The following is a 24066-nucleotide window of genomic DNA, read 5'->3' on the forward strand; positions in this document are numbered from 1 at the left end:
CAAGACTCAAACAACAGAATCTTGAGGAGTACCTGAGTGGCTCATTTGTTTAGGTATCTGACTCTTGATTTTGGCTCAAGTCATGATCGCAAAGTTTGTGAGATCAAGCCCCACGTCCAGCTCTGCACGGACAGCATGGGGCCTGCTTAGGATTTTCTCTCTCTCTCCTGCTTTGTCCATCCCACAGTTCATATGTATGTGTGTTCTCTCTCTCAAAAAAAATGAATAAACATTAAAAAAAAAAACAAACCCCAGGGCACTTGGGTGGTTCAGTCAATTAAGTGTCCAACTTCAGCTCAGGTCATGATCTCAGTTTGTGAGTTTGAGCCTCGCATCAGGCTCTGTGCTGAGAGCTTGGAGCCTGGAGCCTGCTTCAGGATTCTGTGTCTCCTCCTGTTCATGCTCTCTCTCTCTCTCTTTCTCTCTCTCTCTCAAAAATAAATAAACCTTAAGGAAAAAAAATAGAATCTTGAAAATAACAAGAGAGACGTGATTCATCCCTTACGGGGATTCCCCTTACCCCCTGCCAAATTAAATGATTTCTCATCAGAAATCTTGGAGGCTTGAAAGCGGTGGAGGACATGTTAAAATGTGTTGAAAGACTGAAAACAGAGAATTCAAAATCCAGTGAAAGTATTCTTCAAAAACAAAGGAGAAATTAAGACTTCCCAGATCAATAAAGAGAATGAATAAAAGTTGGAGGACTCACTTATGGATTTCAAAACTTTTTATGCACAGTAATCAAGACTTTGCATAAAAACAGACATGTAAGCCAATGAAAAAGAATTTAGAGTTTAGGGGGAAATCCTCACATCTATAGTCAGTTGATGCATGACAAGAATGCCAAGACAACTTACTGAAGAAAGAACAGGCTTGGGGTGCCGTGGTGGCTCAGTTGGTTAAACGTTTGACTCTTGATTTCAGTTCAGGTCATGATTGCACGGTTCGTGGGATCAAGCCCCAGAGAACCTCTCTCTGCCTCCCCACCATTCCCATGCTTGTGCGTGCACCCTCTCTTTCAAAATAAACATTAAAAAATAAAAAAAAATTATAGAAGGATATTATAAAAAATGTATGATAATAAATTGAAAACACTGATCAACTAGACAATTCTTAACCTCTAGACTGACTCAAGAGGGGGAAAAAATCTGATAAATCTAATAATTAATAAGAAAAATCAGTAGTCTAAAAGACCTAGAGTCCAAAAAACCAACACCAGAACCAAACCTCTACAGAGAGGAAAAAGGGGAAAGCACATTAACTTTGCAAATAAAATTTGCAAAATAAAATACAGAAGAATATCCTTGAAAGTAATTGCAGAGAAAAATGTTTTTTACTTATTTTTAAATAACATACTAAAAAGTATAAACCTTAAAGGAACCTAGGTAATTTATAGCATTGGAAAACACAGTACTTTTCAACACTGAAAACAATACTGAACCAAAATATTAATAAAAGAAATGAAATTAAAGTTCTACTGAGATACCATGTTAGATCCATTAGATTTGCAAAAAATCAACAAATCTGATTGGCAAAAAGATACTTCTGTGTGGAAACAACACTGGTACGACCATTTGGACAATGGCAGTAAAGTTGAGAATACGTATGCCTCGTCTATGAGAAAGCAATTCCACTTCCAGCTATTATAAACTAAAGACATCTTCCATATGTGAATAGTGAACTATTTAGAAGTGTTCAAGCTTCAACAAAATTTTTATTGTTAGGAAAAAAAAACGAATGTAAGTAAATAGCTATTAACAGAAGGGATAAATTTTTATATTTATTCAAAATATTAATAAAGAAATGAAAATAACAAATTAGAATGTCATATATTAATCTTATTACATCCCAAAAAATGTTGTGAGAAAAAAGTAAAAGTTGCATGTGGTATGACAGCATTTATTTAAAGTTCAAAATATGTAATGGATACAAAATGTACAGGGAAAGCACAAAAATATACATATTATAGCTTTAGAATAGTGGTTAATTCTGAGATGTGAGAAGGTAGGATAGGATGAGAATGCATTAAAACATTATCTGCATGTTTAATTCCTTTCTTAAAAAAAACCAGTTGGAGACATGTTAACATCTGTCATTTAATTGCTAAATAATATATGTGTTAAATCCCAAAGTAAAACATATAAAAATTATAAATTATTTTCTATACTTTCATGTATGAAATACTCCACAACTTAGAAAAATAAAGAATTAGGTAAAAGAGGAAAAGGTAAATTCTGAGATATGAGAAGGTAGGACAGGAAATCAAGAGTCAGATGCTTAACCAACAGCCCTCAGGTATCCCTCTTTCCAATTTCTAATTTTAAAGTAAATTCTGGAAATACTAGACATATAAATAAACCTGACAGAGAGGTTAATATTAATTTACAAAGACATGCGAAAATACTTGTGTTTTTCTTGCTTCAACAGTATCTTAATCTATTTTATCATTTAACAAAATCTTTGCTAGGATATCAGTGATATCCACCTGTTCTTGTATGTTGGAATTGTATGTTTATTTGTATCTGTATGTTAGAAGTGACTGTGTTCACATAATTATTAGTATATTTACTTTGTATCTTACATAAATAGCCTTTTCATATTTTTCTCCATGTTTCTTTTTTTTTTTTTTAAGTTTTATTTATTTAAGTAGTTTCTACACCCAAGATGGGGCTCAAACTCAAGACCCCAAGATCAAAAGTCGCACACTCTTCTGACTGATCCAGCCAGGTGCCCCTCACCATATTTATTTCTACAAGCTCTTTAAATATTTAGGATCATTATCCCTCTGTCCTGCTCAATATGAACACTAGGCCCAATGTGAGGCTTGACTTTTAATTTTGTAGGTTTATAAGAATCAAATCTTATATTGTTATGTAAATATAATCAACATTTTGTTTTTAATTCTCTTCATTTGCTCCTCTCCTTAGAAGATCTGACAATGATTAAACTTTCAAATCTATTATGTTTCCTTTTTTCTGTTGCCATAAACCTGTTCTGCTGTCTCTACTTCAAGTAATGGTGACAAACTAAAAGCCCTAGAGCACCCCTGAACACTTCCCTTTAGGGAAAATAGAGGAATCAGTGTTATCAGGCTTAGAAGAGGGGCAGGCCATTCTCTGGCCTAATCACTTCCATGACCACCAATGCATCTTCCCTGAGAGCACCCTCAGAACCATAGGTTAGAGTGTGACTCTTGCTGCCTGGGCTTTACTGAAAGTTCAAACCTATTTCTTTCTGGAATCTCTGTAACATACAGTTTTATATCTGATGAGGTTTCAGTAAGACAATGCATTTGACAGTACACCATAAACTATAAAATGCTATATAAATATTACCATGAACACTAGTTAATAATAGGAGAAAAGGAATAAAAAAATTTTTTAATTTTGCTATGGAAGGAATACAACATGAGACAAAAATAAATTTACTAGAAATCTCACCGAAGATCCAGACCAGCTTCTTTCCAAAGTAAATCCATCAAGCGCAACATCTGGAGTGTCAACATATCTTGTCGTAAATCTAAGGGGGGAAAACTGTGCTTTATTATACATGCTTTCCATTTTATGTCTAATAACATTAATTCAAAATTAGCTAATTCAGACAGAACTAAAATCACTGACCAATACAGTGCTAGTATTTTCCCAAAATTTTGATGTTGAGCACACTTATTTTGTTAAATATAAGGTTTATCAGTTAGCATGTGCCTGTAACACTATTTCAGAAATTAAGGTAACTTTTTTTTTGAGCGAGAGGGAGAGAGTACGTGTGCTCGCACAAACAGGAGAAGGGCAGGGGGAGAGAAAGAATCCCAAGCAGACTCCACTCTCAGTGTGGAGCCTGATGCAGGGCTGGATCCCACAACTCTGGGACCATGACCTGAGCCAAAATCAAGAGTCGGACACTCAAATGACTGAGCCACCCAAGTACTCCAGGGTAAATAATATTTTTAATTAGGGGCACCTGGCTGGCACAGGCAGCAGAGCAAGTACTCTTGATCTCAGGGTCATGAGTTTGTGCCCCACAAACTCACGGTGAGTGTAGAGGTTACTTTAAAAAATAATAATTTTTAATTGTTTACCATGTGTAAGCTACAATACTGATTGTGTGGATGCTGTAATACTGTATAATACAGTAATGGCTATATACAACACCCACACAATTCACAATGCTAATTTTTTTCTTTCCTGGTTGTGTTTAGGGATGCACAGAAAATTCTTAAGAATTATATAAGAAATTGAATGACGGATTACAGAACTGTAACAGTTGATTTTTTTTTAATTTTTAAATATTTTATTTATTTCTGAGAGAGAGAGAGAGAGAAAGACAGACAGCATGAGCAGGGGAGGGTCAGAGAGAGAGGGAGATAAAGAATCTGAAACAGGCTCCAGGCTCTGAGCTGGCTGCCAGCACAGAGCCCGATGCGGGGCTCGAACCCACGAACCGCGAGATCAAGACCTGAGGTAAAGTTGGACGTTTAACCGACTGAGCCACCCAGGTGCCCCTGTAATTGCTGACTTTATTTATTATCATATCCAAGGATAATTCTGAGGTAACAGAGGGCTTTGAAAGTATTGACTTACATAATAACATTTATATCATCAAGTAGGATTAGATGTCTAGCAAAACACGACAAGTTCTTTTTAAAATAGTTATAAGCACATAGTATGTTAAGCATATTTACTTATGTACCTTTTATTCTTTTTAATAAACCCAACATACAAATACTATAATCCTTATGATCATGAAGAACCTGAAGCTCAGTGAATTTTACTTGACTTGGCTGAAATCATGTAACTAATGAGTGGTGGCTGTCATAACTGCCTTCTGGTTGGTGTAATCACCTCAGAGGAATTTCCTTTCAAAAATGTAAGTCATTAAGATATTTTAATTAAAATATAAAACTATGCTATCAATATCAAAATTGCTATCACTGAAACAGAATGTATAAATATACTATTGAAAACACTGTACTTCACAAGCTTCTTACCAAAGAATTAGGCAGACTGTATTCTGTAGGAAAAAAAGATTTATTAGAACAATGCATGTAAGTAAGCTGTAAAAGAGGGAATAAAAGAGATTTATAGGACATGCCAAATTCAACCTTACGACCATTGATAGCTACCTCTGGGCTTGCATCTGTTACACATTTATACATCACTTTTTAGGTAAAACAAACTGACAACAAATGAAAGATACTAAAAATTTTGATACTGTAAAAATCTCAGTACATACCATCACCATTTTTAAAAATCACTCCAACTGAATCCTCACCAAACACTTTGTTGTTGTACACGAGCCACAAAGGCTTCATTTTGGAATCCATGTATTTACACTTCTCAACACTGAAATCAAACAAGGGAAAAATTAGCCCACTTCAACTTAGAGAAATGGCAAATTTTGCCATGATACATTGGACTTGGGGAAAACCTTCACCTGTTCCAATCAGGTCTACAAAAGTTAGAACTAGAACACTTCCTTTTGGTAAAAAAAGACAACTGGGTTGACAGCTTTGGTTGGTCTGTAGTGATGCCAGATAGACTAGACTGAAAATCCAGATTTGTCCTGCTCACTACCTATATTTAAAATTCTTCCTTTTCTTTCTTTATTCTTCCTTAATTTTATGTTATTACAGATAGTCAATAAAAACCAGATCATATCATTAGATTAAAATCAGGAATATTATAAATTCATTTTTTATTTCTTAAAGATGGATCAATTTTGAATACTAATTCAAGGGGATATACATCATTACTTTTCTATTATTACTTTTGAAGGGAATGATAAAGTGAGAAATAGTTTTCCAAATCAATTTAAGATCTCATTTTGAAATAGGAAAATAAATTAGTTAATAATCTATTATGGTCACCAACACTTTGCACACACAGGATGCTCAACCCTTAGAAACCAGTAACATAGAAAACAAATTTAATCACATACAACTGAAAGGAAAACACCTTATAATAACTTTCATGAATCACACAGTTAATTTAGCTAGTAGGCATACATCCCAGTGCACACAAAAAATAACCTCTGAGAAATTTAAGAGTTTCCTTCTTTAAATATACAGTTCTTACTGGGGCTAACAGCTAGCCCGATTGCTCCTGCAAGGCGGTCACTCAGAAATTCTTTCTGCATTGCTATTTTTATGGAAAAGTCACTGAGCACAGCAAGATGGTCACTTACTAGAGTTCTGAGAGGATGACACAAGGATTCAGAGGCGACTGCAGGTCAGAGAGGGCTTCCCGGTAAGCATTCTGTTTTAAACAAGTATGCATGGCCTCCTTCCCTTTGGCTCTGTTTAACTTCATTGCATTCAGTTTGATTAAACTATTTAAAGTTTTTAATTTATTGAGTGCTTCAACCTGAAAAATAAATTTCCCCACCAACAAAATTTATTTATGGTTAAAAACAATATAAAGTACTACAGTATCATGCAATCATATTAATAACTACTCCTTTCCTCTCCCCAACATAAACCCTCAACACCAGCCAAAAAGGTAAAATCAGTGCTCAGCTTATGACAAACATATCAGATACAACAAGACTAAAAAACTTATTTTTATCACTTGTTACTTAAAGCACCATTTTCCAAATGTTCTTCAATCCTTTTCTTAAATAAAATCTTAAAAATCAGAGAAAAATAAAGGGACAGAGATTGTGGGTAAGAAGATGACACTTAGAGTACTCAGAACTCTGCAGCTCACTTAGTAATAGAATTCTAAACACAATCTGATCCACTCCATTTGGCCAATTCCATAGGAGAAGAGGAAAATCTATGTACAAGTCATCCCGGGGATCCTGCCATTCAGCCTTAACATCTCGTTCTTGTCATCACTCTGGTGTGATATCTTCTCAATATATTCTCTTACCATGAATAGTACAGTTAAATGAATTACTGTGTAATAAAATAAATATGAATATAGATAATAGTATTTGTTGTCCAAGTCTATAGTACTTGTTTGTAAGAAGTAACTCTGGCTATCAAAACTTATGCAAATAAAAAAATTGATGCAATTAGTACAAGATCAACAGTGCCCAAATGAATCAAAACCATTGTGTTTAAAAGTCAACTTCACTGTTTAATAACTGAGGTCTTTCCATGTCATGCTATGCAAAAATCCATTAGAAACAGCCTTGGGCAACCATAAGTCATAAGAAGGGGTATTTTATTTTGTTATTATGTCATTAAAACTGAAACAGCTTGTTAATATAAACACATTTATATTAACATGTAAATTATATATAACAAGCATATAAAACATGTATATGACAAACATGAACACCTTGGCTTGAACTTCCATGAATAGGAGATTTATTTTACATGTTTTCATTTTTGAACTTTGCTTCTATGAAAAGAAACCACTAAGACTCTGTAGGGATGTGAATTCAGTCATGCAGTTTTTATAGACAGGCTGAGGGCTTGCTCACAGGAAACTGGAAGGTTCTATGTAGCTTGATGAAAATCGAGATGGCTGAAGCTTGCCAAGTTAGCCACAGACACTCCATTTCTCAACAGTTTCAGGAGCTGTACAAACACTGGTGAAAAGGGAACCAGTTGAAAAACAGACTGTGCAAACAGGAACTTTTTGAAGTATTTCAAATTTGAATTTTTCTATGTTTGTACAGTTGCGAATTTCAGGCCCCATCACTAACTGTATTGATATCCATTTCCTGGAATAGTGTCCTGATTACCCACATGGTCATAAATCAAAAACTTTAAGTGTTTAAACACCCTGTCTTTTCATAGGTTTACAGCAATAACAAGAACTGGCATTAAACGTACCATCTCCCTCTTGCTATTCATCAGTCACGAGTAAAACTGTAATCACATATATGTCATATGTTCACTGTTATAAAAGTCAAACTGAGATTGGGGCACCCAGGTGGCTCAGTGGGTTAAGCATCAGACTCTTGATTTTGGCACAAGTCATGGTCTTACAGTTTGTGAGATCAAGCCCTGCACAGGAGTCTTTGCTGACAGCACAGAGTCAGCTTGGGATTCTTCCTCTCCCCCTCTCTGTCCTTCCCCTGCTCAATCTCTCTCACTCAAAATAAATAAATAAACTTTAAAAAAAAAAGTCAAGCTAAGGTTCCCAGAGAACCAAGAAAATGTACAATGTGGTTTGATCATGAGTGAGGTCAATTCATGAAGAAGGACTTCATCAAGTGGGGCCTCACAAGCTTTGGTAAAAGTTCAGGGGAGATCCTCTCTACATGCTAGGTGAGATGCTCCTGGATTCATTAATCAATTAATAAAGCCAATTAGATCTTAAAATTCACTCAGTTGAAATTTTTGTGGCAGCTTCAAGAAGAGAAACACAGGTATGGTACCATAAACCCTTTTGAATTTACTGTCTTTCTCACCATTTCCCTCTCAGTTCTGAGCTCTGCTCTCTTTGTACCAAGCTCCTGATCTAACTGGTTTTCCTTTACAGGGCAGTCAGATTGAGTTGGCAGGCAGATGTGCCCAGAGCTAAGCCCCTAGCCTTTCAGAACACAATTTCCCAGGTGGAAAACCCCAAGCCTCAGTTCTGTCCCTGGATTCTACACTGGAAACTGCTGACAGTTTAAAAGTCTTCAATTCTCCCATTTGTTTGAAATCCTTCCCCAGATTCTGTGTTGGGAACTGCTGGAGGCAGATGAGGTTCTCCATTTTATTTGGAATTAGTCCATCCTCCATATCCCTTGGCATTTGCTGGCTTATCCCTTCTACAGTCTGAGGTTCCACAGGAATTGGTGGTGCATACAGACCCTTTCTTGGCCAGGACACAGTAACATCTCTCAGTTACTGTGGTATAATAAAATGCACATAATTTTTGGTCTTGTTTTGTATAGATAAAGGCTACTCCTAACAGAGATCTCAGAGGTCAAAAAGCTGCAAAAAAAATGGGACAAGCAGTCAAAGGCTGTTAGAGCATCTGCCACTTCAAGAAGACTCCTGTAACAGGGTAAGTTGGTCATGAAACAGGTTAGACTGGCACTAGGTCGCCTGTCAACATCAAGAAAGTTTTTGTGCAATAAGGTACACTGTAAACACACCATAATTCCCAACCCCACCACATGTCTCTCTTATGTATTAGTTTAACTCTAAGAAACCTGAAGGTCTAGCTAAAACAAACAGGATCCCATAGATTTAGAGTTGACCACATCACTTTCTAACTCAACTGCTTATTTTATGTCTAAGAATTACATGTAGGGGCACCTGGGTGGCTCAGTCAGTTAAGTGTCCAACTCTTGGTTTTGGCTCAGGTCATGATCTCACAGTTCGTGAGTTCAAGCCCCGCATCAGGCTCCATGCTGACCAGGTGGACCCTGCTTGAGATTCACTCTCTCCCTCTCTCTCTGCCACTCCCCTGCTTGCTCTGTCTCTCTCTCAAAAATTAAATTTAAAAAAAAAAAAACTATTTAAAAAAATGATTTACATGTAAAGGCCACTTTTAGACAACAGGCTTGAGCAATGGAATGTAAAGCAAGGCAAAAAGGCCCATAGGGGCCACTTAGCTGAATACAGACAGACTCATCAGGTGACCCACCTCAAATTCCATAAGCCCTAACTGACCAATGGGCTACTTATAAACAGGCAGAGTTTCCAAAAAAGAGAAAATTCTATAGGTCCCCATACCTTCTCACCTTCCTCCTCTAAAAACAACCCTCACCAACTACCTCATTGCAGACAGTCTCTCCTTTGCTGTCCTGCCAGCCTCTCTCTTACTCATTAAGCTTCTATTTCCTTTGTTCTGCCTGAGGTGAATCCTTTCACCACCCTGAACTACTCACCCAATCATCGCCCCACATTTGGGGGGCCCCCTTCCAATCAGGAAAGACACCACAGTACAGTCCAGGAAATTTCAGATAGCTAATAAAATGGCAAAAATCTTACCAATGAAAACCTAAAAAGATAATGGCCAATATGTGGAGATTTCCAATGAGGGAAGACATTTAGGAAATTCACTTAGAAGCAAGCATTCCCAAATTAAACAAATAGAATGGGATATCCACTTTTTAGTATGCAGAAATCTCTAGAAGGTTTCAAAATTCCAAAATAGTTTCATTGAAAGATTTATTGTAAAAGGCTAATGAAAAACTAAAGAAAGAAAGTCTTTAAAACAGAAGGCATAAAAGTGACAGCATTCCTACTGCTATCCTCTATCCTATATTTGAGTATCCATTCTAATAACCCTCTATCTGAACTGCTTTTTCTAAAAATACTATTAAACAGTTAACTTATAAAATAAGACCACCTGAGGCTAAAGGCCATTCTCTTCAGGTATCTGTCACATCTTCCTCAAAGGTGGAACTAAGGGCCCACAGTCAAAGAACTTCTTAAACCAGGGAGGATCCTGAAAATTTCTGTAAAGAGATTACCTCTGGAGCCCAGTCAAAAAAGGGATATTTCACATTGTCCCTTTCCTTCCAGTTCCTGACCAACTGGTTATTGATCCTTTCTCTCCCAGAGAAAGCTACTATGTCCTTCTTGCTGGTCTTGTTTCATATCCTAAGAACTTGGCTTGACTTTCTGCTCACCTGAGATACACAAGTTGTTCTTTCTTTTGGCTATCTTTAGGAGTGACCCTAGATCTTGTGAAGACAAGCTCTTTTGCATTCACTTTGAAGGTGCCTTCTAGGTCCATGAGATTGTTTAATACTGCCAGAGACAGTTAACTGTCAAGGCTGAAATCTTACAAGATATTTTAAAGGACTTAATAACTTTACGATCAGAAATCTGGCCAAACTGGAAGATAATATTCAGAACCTGATAGGAATTTTTTAAGGCCTCTCCCCTAAGCTAGATTGGAAGCTGATATTCAGAGCCTGTTAGGAATTTTTTAGGTGTTCTCTCCTACACTTACCCACAGGGAAAGAAAAACATTTTAACATAGGTGGATAGGTGTGTCAACCCTTTGATATAACTTAGGCAATAACCCAAGTCTTTAAGGAATTAAAAACAGCTGTCCTTGTTTTACAAACCTAGTCTTTACAGGACCAGAGATATAGCTCCAGAAACAACTCAAAATCCACCAATACTTTTTACCAAACCCCAAATTGCCCCCTATTTATTTCAATAGGCTTGGAAGTATTATAAATTCTGGTCTTTTTTTTTTTTTTTTTTAAATGTTTTTTATTTATTTCTGAGAGAGAGAGAGACAGCATGAGCAGGGGAGGGTCAGAGAGAGGGAGATACAGAATCTGAAGCAGCCTCCAGGCTCTGAGTTAGCTGCCAGCACAGAGCCCGACACGGGGCTAGAACCCACGAACCATGAGATTATGACCTGAGCTGAAGTCAGACTTAACTAACTGACTGAACCACCCAGGGGCCCCTTAAGAGAACAAAAGTTATAGGAAAAGATTGCATTTTTTCTCCTGTGCTTTTACGATATAAATGTTGTACAAGAGTGTTCTCCATAATTCTTATCTAGACCATCTCTTTGACATGTAAACTTCAGGGAGGTAACTCTTCAATTTTCTTTTTAACGTTTTATTTATTTCTGAGAGAAAGAGAGACAGCGTGAGTGGGGGAGGGTCAGAGAGAGAGGGAGACACAGAATCTGAAGCAGCCTCCAGGCTCTGAGTTAGCTGCCAGCACAGAGCCCGACACGGGGCTAGAACCCACGAACCATGAGATCATGACCTGAGCCGAGGCCGGATGCCCAACCGACTGAGCCACCCAGGCACCCCTCTTTAATTTTTTTTTAAATGCTTATTAATTTTTGAGTGAGAAAGACAGAGTGCCAGTGAGTGAGGGGCAGAAAGAAAGGAAGCCTGCTTCCAGAATCCGAAGCAGGCTCTGGGCTCTGAGCTGTCAGCACAGAGCCCAACATGGGGCTGGAACCCACGAACCACGAGATCATGACCTGAGCTGAAGTTGGGTGCTTAACCAACTGAGCCACCCAGGCACCCCAACTGAGCCAACCAGGCATCCCAATTCTTATCAGAAGGGAAAAAGAGGTCATCTGGAACTTGACTCAAAGACAAGACTCTTCTCCACAAGTACTAGAAAAAGTTGTAATCACCTAAGTAAGTAACCTGATCTTATTCCATCTATCAGAAAAATAATTTAGAACCAACTATTTTTTTATAAGCAGTGACTTTTTTTGTATTATTGTATCTAATCCATCGTAGTAATTTAAAGCTATAAGCTATAAGGTCTCTGCTTGCTTCCATCTGTGTTGGTGTGTGTGTGCAGACATATGTTTTACATGTGTGGTATTTTCTACCTCTAAATGGTACTGCCAAAATTAATTTGTAAAAAAGCTCTGTTTAAATGGCTTTTAAAAAACCAAGCACTTACATAAATTTAGTCTTCACAATATTCTCAGAAATAATATAATAGAAACTATCCTAAAAGTCTAGAGCAAGTTCACATGCTCTAGAGCAACTTTTGTTAAATTAAAGCAAGTTTAATAAGTTCATTGGTTGACTGGAAACAGACATATCTTTAGAATTATCAACACTGAATATAATGTAGATTATCAACTTTTATTCCACCTGAACTTACTAGCTAAATTCATGTATTTCTGTTTTAATCTGTTAGCAAAAAATAATTTAGGACAATGGCTGTTGTTGTCTAATGTCTCAAGAAGTTTTGATGGATAAAATAAACATAATTGTTGAGAACAAATGACTTAAACAGATATTAAGTGGAATAAGAGATAATAAAGTTTTTAGCAAGATTTATATTTTACTGTACGTGTACAAAAATAGCTTCCAAATCTCTGGTAACTTGAAACATTAGAGCTCTGCTAAGTTAAAATAAATATAATAGAAATCTATTGAATATTTAGATCACTTCCAAATAAGAAAATACCAAACCATTAATTATTAAACATGGGTTTATCTAATTTTGGCTTATTACAGAGAAACTAAAAGATATTTGGATGTGTTAGTGCACTGGAAAATTGAAGAAAGCCTATGATTCTAGAAATTATGAAACGTATTCATGAATTTGCAAATCTAAAAAATGCTGGCATAACAGTTGATAATTCCTTACTTCTTAGTTTTCACTAGGAACTAAGGTTTCTAAGGGTTAAGAATTCTTTCTTTGGAGGGGCACCTGATTAAGCCTACAACTTTGGCTCAGGTCATGATCTCTGCTGTCAGCCAGGAGTCCCACTTGGCAATCCTTTGTCTCCTTCTTGCTGCCCCCTTCCTCGTGTGTGTGCTCTCTCTCTCACAAATAAATGTTAAAATAAAAAGAACTTTTTAAAAATTGTTTTGAAAGAGAAGGCATGCACAAGCAGGGGAGAGGCAGGGAGCGAGGGAGAGAGAGAATCCCAAGGAAGCTTCATACTGGCAGCACAGAGCCCTATGTGGGGCTTGAATTCACAAACCGTAAGATCACGACCTGAGCCAAAATCAAGAATCACATGCTTAACTGAGTAAGCCACCCAGACACCTCTAAAGGTTAAGAATTCTAATTAATATATGCAATTAAAACTACATAAATAGAGGAAAGATCTCCATATGCAAACAAAGCAAAATGTGTGTTTTTGGTAAAAGGTTTGAGAAATGAATATACATTTTTGAGGGAAAAAAATTGTAGAAAGTTTGTGAAAGAAGAAACCTCTGGAAAGGAATTTTATGTGTGATCAGGACTAAGACTGGAATGAATAAGTTTTAATATAAAGAAATAAGCGGTGCAAAATTAGATTTGATTTTCTTTCTGTTAAAATGACAAACGTTTTAGTTGTTGTTTTTTTACTTTTAGTCTACTTTTGATAATAGATTGTAGAAGTTTCTTTACGTTTAAGTGATCTGCCTAGAAAACAAAGATACTGTGTTTTATCAAAATAATTTCTTGTGGTTGCTGTCTTTATCAGGTCTTTAATTACTTAGGAAAACTGAATATTCTCAATATTAAAAGAGCTAAGTCCAAGAAAATCTAAATGAGCCCCTAACTTTTCACAAGCAAAATAAGACATCTCAGTGGGCAACTTCTCTGAAGTTACATGGTTGAGTTAGAAAGTACTACCAGGAGGCTTTCATGATTTAAGATTCACTCCTCTGCTTAGGGATAAATGTAAATGAGCCTATGATCAGGTACTTCTCGGCAATTCTTGAAATTATTGCAGAATCTGGTGCTAAAGCAAAAGAGGCCCAACAACCATCTTTAGACTCTTGGCCAAAGTTGTTCTTGATAGTAGGCCGGCCTTCGATTATCTTTTAGCTGAGCAAGAGGTACCTCTGTTATGACCAACACCACCTGCTGTATCTGGATTAACATTTCTCAGGAAGTGGAAACTCAAGTTACATAAGATTACTGAGCAAGCCACTTGGCTTAAAAAGGTCACTCCTTCAACAGGATCTTTCTTTGTTTGGTTTGGGTCTTGGGGACCACGACTCCAGAGTGCACTGGGAATTTTCCTGCTTATACTTAGCTTAATAATCTTTCTGGTACACTGTATTCTCTCACAAATTTTAAATGCATGTTTGCAGCCACTAATCATCAAACAAATGAACTCCTTAACACTGGAATGTCAAACAAAGAACAAGGAGAATAACTGACTTCCATAACCTATGAATACCACAGGAATTAAACAAAAACATCATAACCTATGGATAATGGATACCACACAAAAGGAACAATAAAAACTGTGAGAACTTCAGAACAGTAGCTGATAGTGGTGCTAATGCCTTAAATCTTGATCACATCTCTCTGCTGAGCTGAGAGCCTGATCAAAGGGGACATGTTAAAAGAAAAATGACAGGCCCAAAATGCTAGGCCAAGTCATCAAACTGGGGCTTAATACCTAACCTAACTGCAATTTCAACCTTCCCCAGAAGTGTAGTCCTAACAGTCAGTCAGGAATTTTCTGGTCAGCACCAATAAGGTAATCTGTCACATGCTGCATATTAAGAGCATATTTACAAATAAAGCTCTGTCATCCAAAGTCAAGATCCCAGCCTGGGAAGGTGAATCTGGATGTGGGCAGGTCTTGACACTGCGTGAACCCCAAGACAGCAGCTCCCTGTGCAGAAGGGAACGGGTCCCCCACTATGTGCTCCTGAAGACAAACACATCCTTTCTGAAGCAGATTTACCTCAGACTTTCCACCACACCTCACTTCTGCCTTATTGAATATGTTTGACTGGGCAAGACAAAAGCCTGTGACATGGGCTCTGCAGGCAGCAGACGAGGCCCCTTGTCACTCCTGAGCTGTCCAGTCTGAGGGGAGGCAGCTGCAGCTGGAAGGTTTGAGAAACACCTCAAAGGAAAATGAGGAAATCCACCTAATAAGGGAAGGTGACTTTCCTAAAACAATCATTTCTTTCCTTTTGCTAACTGTTCCACTACATCTCTGCCTATAAAATCCTTCTTTTATGCATGGCTCCTCCAAGTCCCCTCTACTAGATTAGCTAGATGGGATACTGCCTAATTCATGAATCAATTAATAAAGCCAATTAAATGGTAAAAAAAAAAAAGGGGGGGGAAGGGAGTTATTCTCCATGCAATGAAAATTACTTTAGAAATCTTAATAATAGAAATGACATAATCCATCTATATTTTTAAAATATCACTTTATTTGCTGTGCAGAGAAGGGTGTGCATGTGCAAGCATGGAAACAAGCGGTGCAATTTAAGGGGTTAATGAAGACATCCAGGTGAGAAAAGATAATGAATTGGACTAGGACAATAGCCATGAACACAAGAGACATTGATAGTTATGAGATATATTTAAGAAGGCTATAAAATTAAAGTGACTAGGGGCGCCTGGGTGGCTCAGTTGGTTAAACGGCTGACTTTAGCTTAAGTCATGATTTCACAGTTCGTGGGTTCAAGCCCCGCATCATGCTCTCTACTATCAGCATGGAGCTTGTTTCAGATCCTATGTCCCTCTCTGTCTCTGCCCCTCCCCTGCTTATCCTCTCTCTTTGTGTCCCTCTCAAAAATAAATAAACTTAGGAAAAAAATTAAGGGGGCTAATAGTATCCATTTCATATAGCTGTGAAGAATGGCCCATAATAAATGGTGAGTAAATGTTAGCTATTATTACCACCATTAATGGGCTTTCCAAAAGAGAGGGATCAGATAATAGTTGTCTTAACATGAATGAAAAATCATATATATAATATAAATCATCTGCAAAAAGCTATGGGAGTTCCTTTGGTAATCCAAATGAGTCAGAAAACTATAATGGAACTGGTAACTACTACAAGGATCTTATATAAAATAGGGTGGGACACAAGAGAGGTACAGGAATGAGTAAGTAAAGAGTGAGGAAACAAATGGCCTTCAAATGAGATCAAGAGTTTGGAAAATGTAGCAAAGTAGGAGAGTATCTGCCATGAGGAAAAAGCAATGTACCAAAAAGCAAAGTCTGGGAGTGATATTTTAATTCTATAAAATATTTCAGTCAAGAGGTGCCTAGGTGGCTTAGTCAGTTAAGCATCCAACTTCGTACTCAAGTCATGATCCCACGGTTCATGAATTCGAGCCCTGCATCAATCGGACTTTGTGCTAAAAGCTCAAAGCCTGGAGCCTACTTCAGATTCTGTGTCTCACTCTCTCTGCCCTGCCTCCACTAGCACTGTTGTGTGTGTCTCTCTCTCAAAAATAAACATTAAAAAAAATTTTAATAAATAAATAATAAAATATTTCAGTCGAGTAGACTGAATACACCTATTTCAGGTTATATCAGCTAGATGAAACTACCTTGCTAATAACTTCCTAGTTACATACAGCTTATAGTCTGATGTTTACACCCAGACAATAATCAACACCTGTGGTAAAACCTTCAGGACTCCTTTCTCTAACATGCACCCAGAGACGTAGACACACTAAAGTTGATAATTCCCCCCAATGTTTTCATCAGAGCTAAGATGCAAATTATTTCCCTGGCCTCTCCAAAGGGGCCTGTGGCCTTTTATCACCCTAACTGCATACTGGGGGAAAGGAAATAATCAGACTTTCTGAAACTTCTAGACACTGGCTCTGAAATGATACTAATTTCAGGAGACCCAAAATGTCACTGAGGTCCACCAGACAGAGTGGGTCCCCAAACCCATCCTCTGGTTATTTCTCTAATACTAGAATGCATAGTTGAAATAGATATACGCAACAGCTGGCAGAATCCCCATATTGGTTCCCTGACCTATGGAGTGAGGGCTGTTTTGGTGGGAAGCAGAGTTATTATAAGGTCTTATACCTCAGAAAAGAGTAAACCAAAAGCAGTAACCTATTCACTGAACAGGTGAGTGCCATCATCAAGGACTTGAGAGATACAGGAGTGGTGATTCACAACCCCACTCATCTTGCCTATCTGGCCTGTACAGATGACAGATGGGACTTGGAATAGTTCAGTGGATCATCCTAACATTAACTAGTGGTGTACCAAAAATGGTTTTGTTGCTTGAACAAAGTAACACATCCCTGGCATGTGGTATACACCTATTAATCTAACAAATGCTTTTCCCTCCACACCTGTCAGTAAGGAACCACAAGAAGTTTCCTTAATCTGTTGAGGCCAATATTACACTTTCAATGCCCCATCTCAGAAGTGTATCAACTCTCCAGCCCTTCGTCATAATTGACTTTGCAGGGATCTTGACTGCCTCTCCCTTTAATAAGATACCACTCTGGCACCTTTTGGATACATTGGACTGATCAAACTTGGTGAGTAAGAAAAAGCAACTACTTTAGCTCTGAAGAAATTTTTATGTCAAAAGGTGGAAAATAAATCCAACAAAAATTTGGGGCCTTTTATCTCAGTGAAACTCCTAGGGTTCAACTTGTGTGTTGGGGCATATAAAGATATCCCTTCTAAGGTGAAGAATAATTTGTTGCTCTGGCCCCTCCTAGGACCAAAAATGAGGTACAATGGCTAGTGAGTCTCTTTGGATTGTAAAGGCAACATAATGCTCATGTGGGTAATGTGATGCAGCCTGTTTACTGAGTGACCTAAAAGGTGCTAGTTTTGAGTGTGATCCCAAACAAAAGAAAGCTCTGCAATGAGTCCCAATTGCTGTGCAACCTGGTGTGCTACTTGGCCCATATGATCCAGTAGGTCTAATGGTCCCTAAACTTGTCAGTGGCAGACAGAGATGCTATTTGGAGCCCTTGGCAGGCCTCTCAAGATAAATCAAAGCACAGGTTCTCAGAATTTCGAAAAAGACACCTGCCATCTCCTATAGAGAAGTACTCTCCTTTAGAGAAACAGCTTGGTTTGCTACTGGGATTTAGTAGAGACCGACTGCTTAACCATCGGCTACCAAGCGAGCAAGTGACCTGAACTGCCCATTATGAAGTGGGTGTTACCTGATCCACCAAGCCATAATGATGGGTAAGTAATATAGCTCTCCATCTTCAAATGAAGTAGTATATATAAGACTGGGCCTGAGCAGGCCCTGAAGGCACAATAAGTTATATGAAGAAGTGACTCAAATGTCCATGGTTTCCTCTTCTTGCTACATAACCTTCTCTTTCCCAGCCTGCACCGATGTCCTCACAGGGAGCTCCCTTCGATCAGTTAACATAGGAAGAGAAGACTCAAGCACGCTTTAGAAATGGCTCTACACAGTATGTAAACACCACGGGAAAGTAGACAACTACGGAACTACAGGCCCTTTCTGAAACAATTCTGAAGGACAGTGGTGAAGTGAAATCCTCCCCATGGGCAGAACTTTGGAAAATGCACCTCACTGTTTCACTTTGCTTGAAAGGAGACATGGCCATATATGCAATTATATACCTGTTCATGAGCTGTGACCAAAGCCTGGGCTATGGCCAAGGACATAGAAGGAACATGACTGGAAAATTAGTGACAAAGAAATCTGGGGAAGAGATATAGGAAAGACTTCTTTGAAGAGGAAAAGGAAGGAAGGAAGGAAGGAAGGAAGGAAGGAAGGAAGGAAGGAAAGAAAGAAAGAAAGAAAGAAAGAAAGAAAGAAAGAAAGAAAGAAAGAAAGAAAGAAAGAAAGAAGGAAAGAAAGAAAGAAAGGAGGGAGGGAGGGAGGGGAGAGAGAGGGAGGAAGGAAGGAAGGAAGGAAGGAAGGGAGAAAGATAGATAGATAGATAGATAGATAGATAGATAGATAGATAGATAGATAATGTGTCCCACTGGATTTTTCACTAAAGGGTGTCTTTGCAAGAGGATCTTCATAATCAAGTGGACAGGATAACCCATTCTATGGATACCAATCAGCCTTTTCCCCAAACAGCCCTGTCATTACCCAGTGGGTTGATGAACAAAGTGTCCAAGATGGCAAGGATGGATATTATGCATGTTCTCAGCAATATGGACCTCCGCTCACCAAGCCTCCCTGGCTATGGCCACTATGTGTGCCTGCTATGCCAGCAGCTGAAACCAATACTGAGTTCCTGATATAGCACCATTTCTCTAGGATGGCCAGCCAGCTATCTGGTGACAGACTGCTTACAGCAGACTGCCTCCACTACGGAAGAGGCAATATTTTGTTCTTAATGGAATAGACACTTAACTCTGGATATGGATTTACCTTCCCTGAATACAATGTTTCTGTCAAACCACCATCTGTGGACTCACAGAACACCTTATCCACCATCGTAGTATTCTATACAGCATTGCTTCAATCAAGGAATCCTTCAATCAAGGAACTAATTTCACAGCAAATGAAGTGTAACAATGGACTCCTGCTCATGAAATTCACTAGTCTTATCATGTTCCTGACTAAGCTGGCTTGACAAAAGAGTGGAATGGCCTTTTGAAGACTAAGTGACAGTAGCAGCTAGGTGGCAATACCTTGCAGGACTCAGGCAAGCTTCTCCAGAAAGCTGTGTATGCTCTGAGCATCAATTTATGATAAGCCTTCTCCCACAGCCAGGACTCAAGGGTCAAGAAATCAAGGTTTAAAAGTCGAAGTTGTATCACTTACTATTCCCCTTAGGGATCCACTAGCAAAATTTCTGCTTCTTTTTCCTGCAACCTTATGCTCTACAGGCACAGAGGTCTTAGTTACAGAGAAAAGAATGATTCCAATGGGGGATGTGGCAATGACTGTATTTAACTGGAAGTTAAGACCCTAGCCCAGCCACTTTGGGATCCTCAAGCCTCTGGATCAATAAGCAAAAAAGGGCATTATGATGCTGGCTGGAGTGACTGATCCTGACTGTCAAGGAGAAATTGGTATACTGTTCCACAGAGGTAAAGAAGAATAAGCCTAGAACACGGGAAATATCTTCTTAGCATTACCATTGCCTGTGATTAAGATCAATGGACAATTACAAGCTAACTTAGGTAGGACTACTAATGGCCTGGACCCTTTAAGAATGAAGTTTTGGGTTAACCCAGCAAGTCAAGAACCAAAAGCAAAATGCTTACTGAAGGCAGAAGGAGTACAGAATGAGTTGGAAGAAGGTAAAAATAAGTACCAGGTATGACCACATGATGAGTTACACAAATTAGGATTAATTGTTATGAGTATCTTCTTGTTTTCTTATGCATATGTGTTTGTGTGTGTGTGTGTATATATGTATATATATATATAAATAAATATGTATATGCTATATATACACACACAGTCTGTTTCCCTCCTGCTCTTTTCCTTTATCGTTCTTTTCCTTTATCGTGTAACATAAGATGTATTGATTTTATATCATAGTATTTAAGTGTTTATGTTACATCGTAGTATTTAATTTATAGTGTAGCAAGAACAGTAGACACCACTCAAGAATATTATCTCCTATTCTAGAAAAGAAGTTAGGGCCTTTTTGCTTATACTCAAGGAATCCTGTTAGAAGTAATTCTGAATTAACTATGGTCTTTATTTGGAGATTAAGTATGGTTTACAGAGCTGTGTCTACATGCTGAGTTGATGTGTGATGACTAATTTTATGCATCAACTTGACTGGGCCATGGGGTGCCCAGATATTTGGTCCAACATCATTCTGGGTGTGTCTGTGAGGGTGTTTTTGGATGAAATTAACATTTGAATGGGTAGACTGAGTAAAGCAGACTGCCCTTCCTAATATGGGTGGGTCATATCAGAACCTGTGAAGTTCTGAATAGAACAGAAAGGCAGATCTTCCAGCAAGTAAGAAGGAACTCTGCAGCCTGACTGCCTTGAGCTGGGACATAGGTCTTTTCCTAAAACTCGTTGGGTGTTAAGCTTGTCTGCTTTCAGACTGGCACTTACTTTCTATTGACTCTCCTGGTTCTCAGGCCTTTGGACTCAGACTGGAACTTCAGCATCAGCTCTTCTAGGTTTCTAGCTTGCTTAACTGAAGATCTGGGGATTTCTTAGCCTCCAAATCACATGAGCCAACTCTTTATAATAAATCACAATCTCACCATCCTCCTCTGATTCATTCTCTCTATATAGCTGACCCCTGAATAAAAAGTTAGGGCTACTGACTCCACCTCCAGCTCCACACAGTCGAAATTCTGGGTATAATTTTTGATTACCCAAAAACTTAAATACTAATAGCCTATGCTGACGGAAAGCCTTACCAATAACATTAACTGTCAATTAACACATATTTTCTACATCATATGTATTTTATACTACATTAGATGGAAGAAAGATAATGTTGTTTAGAAAATTATAGGAAAATACATTTATAGTTTTATGCTGTGTCAAAAAAAAACAGTGTATAAGTGGACTCAGGTCATTCAAATACATGTTGTTCAAGGGTCAAGTGTGTACACACACACTCTTATTCGTTCCTTCTCTATAAAACACTAACATACTCTTCACTGAATTAACACCAACTAGACCAGGAAAACTTACAAATGTCACCTCTACCATGAACTCTTTCCTAATATCCTAAGCTTGATTACATGCATCTCTTTTGTGCTTCCATAATATTCCCATAATACTTAATCATATATTTCTTAATTACTGATTTGTACACCTTCTCTATGGAAATATATATTCCTTGATAACAATAACATAACTGGGGGGCCTTGGTGGCACAGTCGGTTAAGCATCTGACTCTCGATTTCAGCTGTGGTCATGACCTTACAGTTTGAAGCCCACAAGGGGCTCTGCACTGACAGTGTGGAGTCTGCTTAGGATTCTCTCTCTTCCTTCTCTCTCTGTCCCTCCCCCACTCATGCAGTCTCTCTCTCTCTCAAGATAAACAAACAAAATTCAAACTCAGATTACATGGTTAAAAAAAAATAATAACGTAACTATTTTCACTTCACATTACCAATACCTAACAGTAATCCTGGCATATAGTAAATTCTGAGTAAATGGATATTAAACCATTAAGAAAACCTCCTTGTGTTTATTTAGGGGATACTATGTGGTTCCTAGCATATAAGCATTTAATATCTAACCAATTAATATCACTAATATGTCATCATCTGCAATAATTAGAAAATGAAGGTCTGGAAAGAAGATAAGGGACTGCAGACCCATATATATATATATATATGCTTTGAAAAAGCAGCTTGAGGATTTTGATTTCTAGATGATGTAACTATGAACTTAAGTGTCAAAATACCTCAAACTAAAACAAATGGTAGAATATATGAATCATAAATACTATACTAACTAGAAGCTGTAACTCAGAGATATGAAAAAAAAGTCTAAAAATTTCATGACCTTTGTCACCATCACCTTCAAACCCACGATTAATCATGGGTATTTCCTATTAAAACTTAAGGCATATTATTACTATAGATACTATGAAGAATCCTGAATTTTTGGGGGAGCACTCAATTAATGTTCAGCTAAATTTGTTAATACTCATTTCTTAACTTAAATTTTTATTTAAAAATGTATTATTAATGGGGCACCTGGGTGGCTCAGTCGGTTAAGCATCAACTTCAGCTCAGGTCATGATCTCGTGGTTTGTGGGTTCAAGCCCTGCGTCAGGCTCTGTGCTGACAGCTCAGAGCCTGGAGCCTGCTTTGGATTCTGTGTCTCTCTTTCTCTCTGCCCCTCTCCCACTTGCACTCTGTTTCCCTCTCTCTCTCTTAAAAATAAACATTAAAAACATTTTTTATTGTATTAATTAGGTTCAGTTACTAAAATCTCCATGGAATACTGGGAGAAATAGCATATGATACAATTTATCAAATACCATGTGGCAAACTGAATGAAAATTAAAAAAAAAAAAAAAAACATACCTGCTTAGAAAGCACTTTCATGTGCCCTACACTTCCCCGGCAGTATGCTTCAAGGATGACACCAAACTGTACTGACACAGCAGGAATATGCACTTCTGACCTACAAATAAGTTAATAATAATAAGATAATTTGCTGATAAAACACTTCAGCTCACCAAATAAAAATACTGACTTCATATGATGAAATAAATGTATGATGTCAATCAAAAAACAGAATACATTATCTAGTTCACAAATATTAGTGGGATGGGCAACTTCCCAATTCTTTAAACACCACAGTTCAAAAATGGGTGTGATTTTATAATTTTTTATTCCAAAAATCTAAAATTTTCACATCTCACCTTTTTGCTTTTTGTAGTTGAAACGGTAATGTTGCCAACTAAGACAATAAAGTGAAAGGCAAATTTCTGACTCACATCACACAACTGACTAATCTCTCAATTAGCTTCTATTCAGTTTTTTCTCACTTAAAGAATGGTGTACCCATTTGAAAAAGAAAGGAACAATATATTTTGTTATTCCCTGAGGGGTTTAAAAATAAGAAGGCTGAAATGGATGAGAAAAGATGACAAGTTAAAAATAAGAAAGGAAAAATCTTTATGGATAATAAAGGAAATCAAGATTCAGAAACGTTAACTCCCAAAATTATTATTAAAATAATAATAGAGCTTATTTTCCCTTAATCAGTTTAACTAAAATAGATTTTTTATGATAGTCATTAGTTTCAGTATTCTGAAGTCCAGATGAAAAAGAAAAAAAAATGTCTGAGTACAGAGTCAGAAATGAGGAACCAACAATTTTCCTAGGAAAAAAGAACTTCCATTTATCCTTTCTGATTTTACTCTTATATAAACTTGATGAAATAAGGTTTACCTATTTCTGAAAATGACCTAATAAAGAAACTGAAAGTAATGTTGCTCTTGCTCTAGGAAAACTTTAAAATCCTTATCTATTAGTAGCAATGATATTATTAACCAAAGCCTTTTGGAAGGAATAAGTCTGGTTTCAGCCCAAGT

The 24066-nt window shown here is 37.5% G+C and overlaps 1 protein-coding gene across 1 annotated transcript in view; it reads right to left on the minus strand.

Annotated features, from left to right (window-relative positions):
• The window catches only part of PIK3CB (phosphatidylinositol-4,5-bisphosphate 3-kinase catalytic subunit beta), a 161740-nt gene that overhangs the window by 14528 nt on the left and 123146 nt on the right, over positions 1–24066 (minus strand). Inside the window, exons 16-19 of the mRNA XM_077756682.1 lie at positions 23051–23150; positions 6184–6362; positions 5233–5342; positions 3441–3519 (exon numbers count right to left, since the gene is read on the minus strand). Coding sequence (XP_077612808.1) covers positions 3441–3519; positions 5233–5342; positions 6184–6362; positions 23051–23150 — 468 coding nt within the window. The remainder of the gene's footprint in view (positions 1–3440; positions 3520–5232; positions 5343–6183; positions 6363–23050; positions 23151–24066) is intronic.

Source organism: Crocuta crocuta, unplaced genomic scaffold, assembly GCF_008692635.1.
Source record: "Crocuta crocuta isolate KB4526 unplaced genomic scaffold, BGI_CrCroc_1.0 scaffold337, whole genome shotgun sequence".
Lineage (NCBI taxonomy): Eukaryota > Metazoa > Chordata > Mammalia > Carnivora > Hyaenidae > Crocuta > Crocuta crocuta.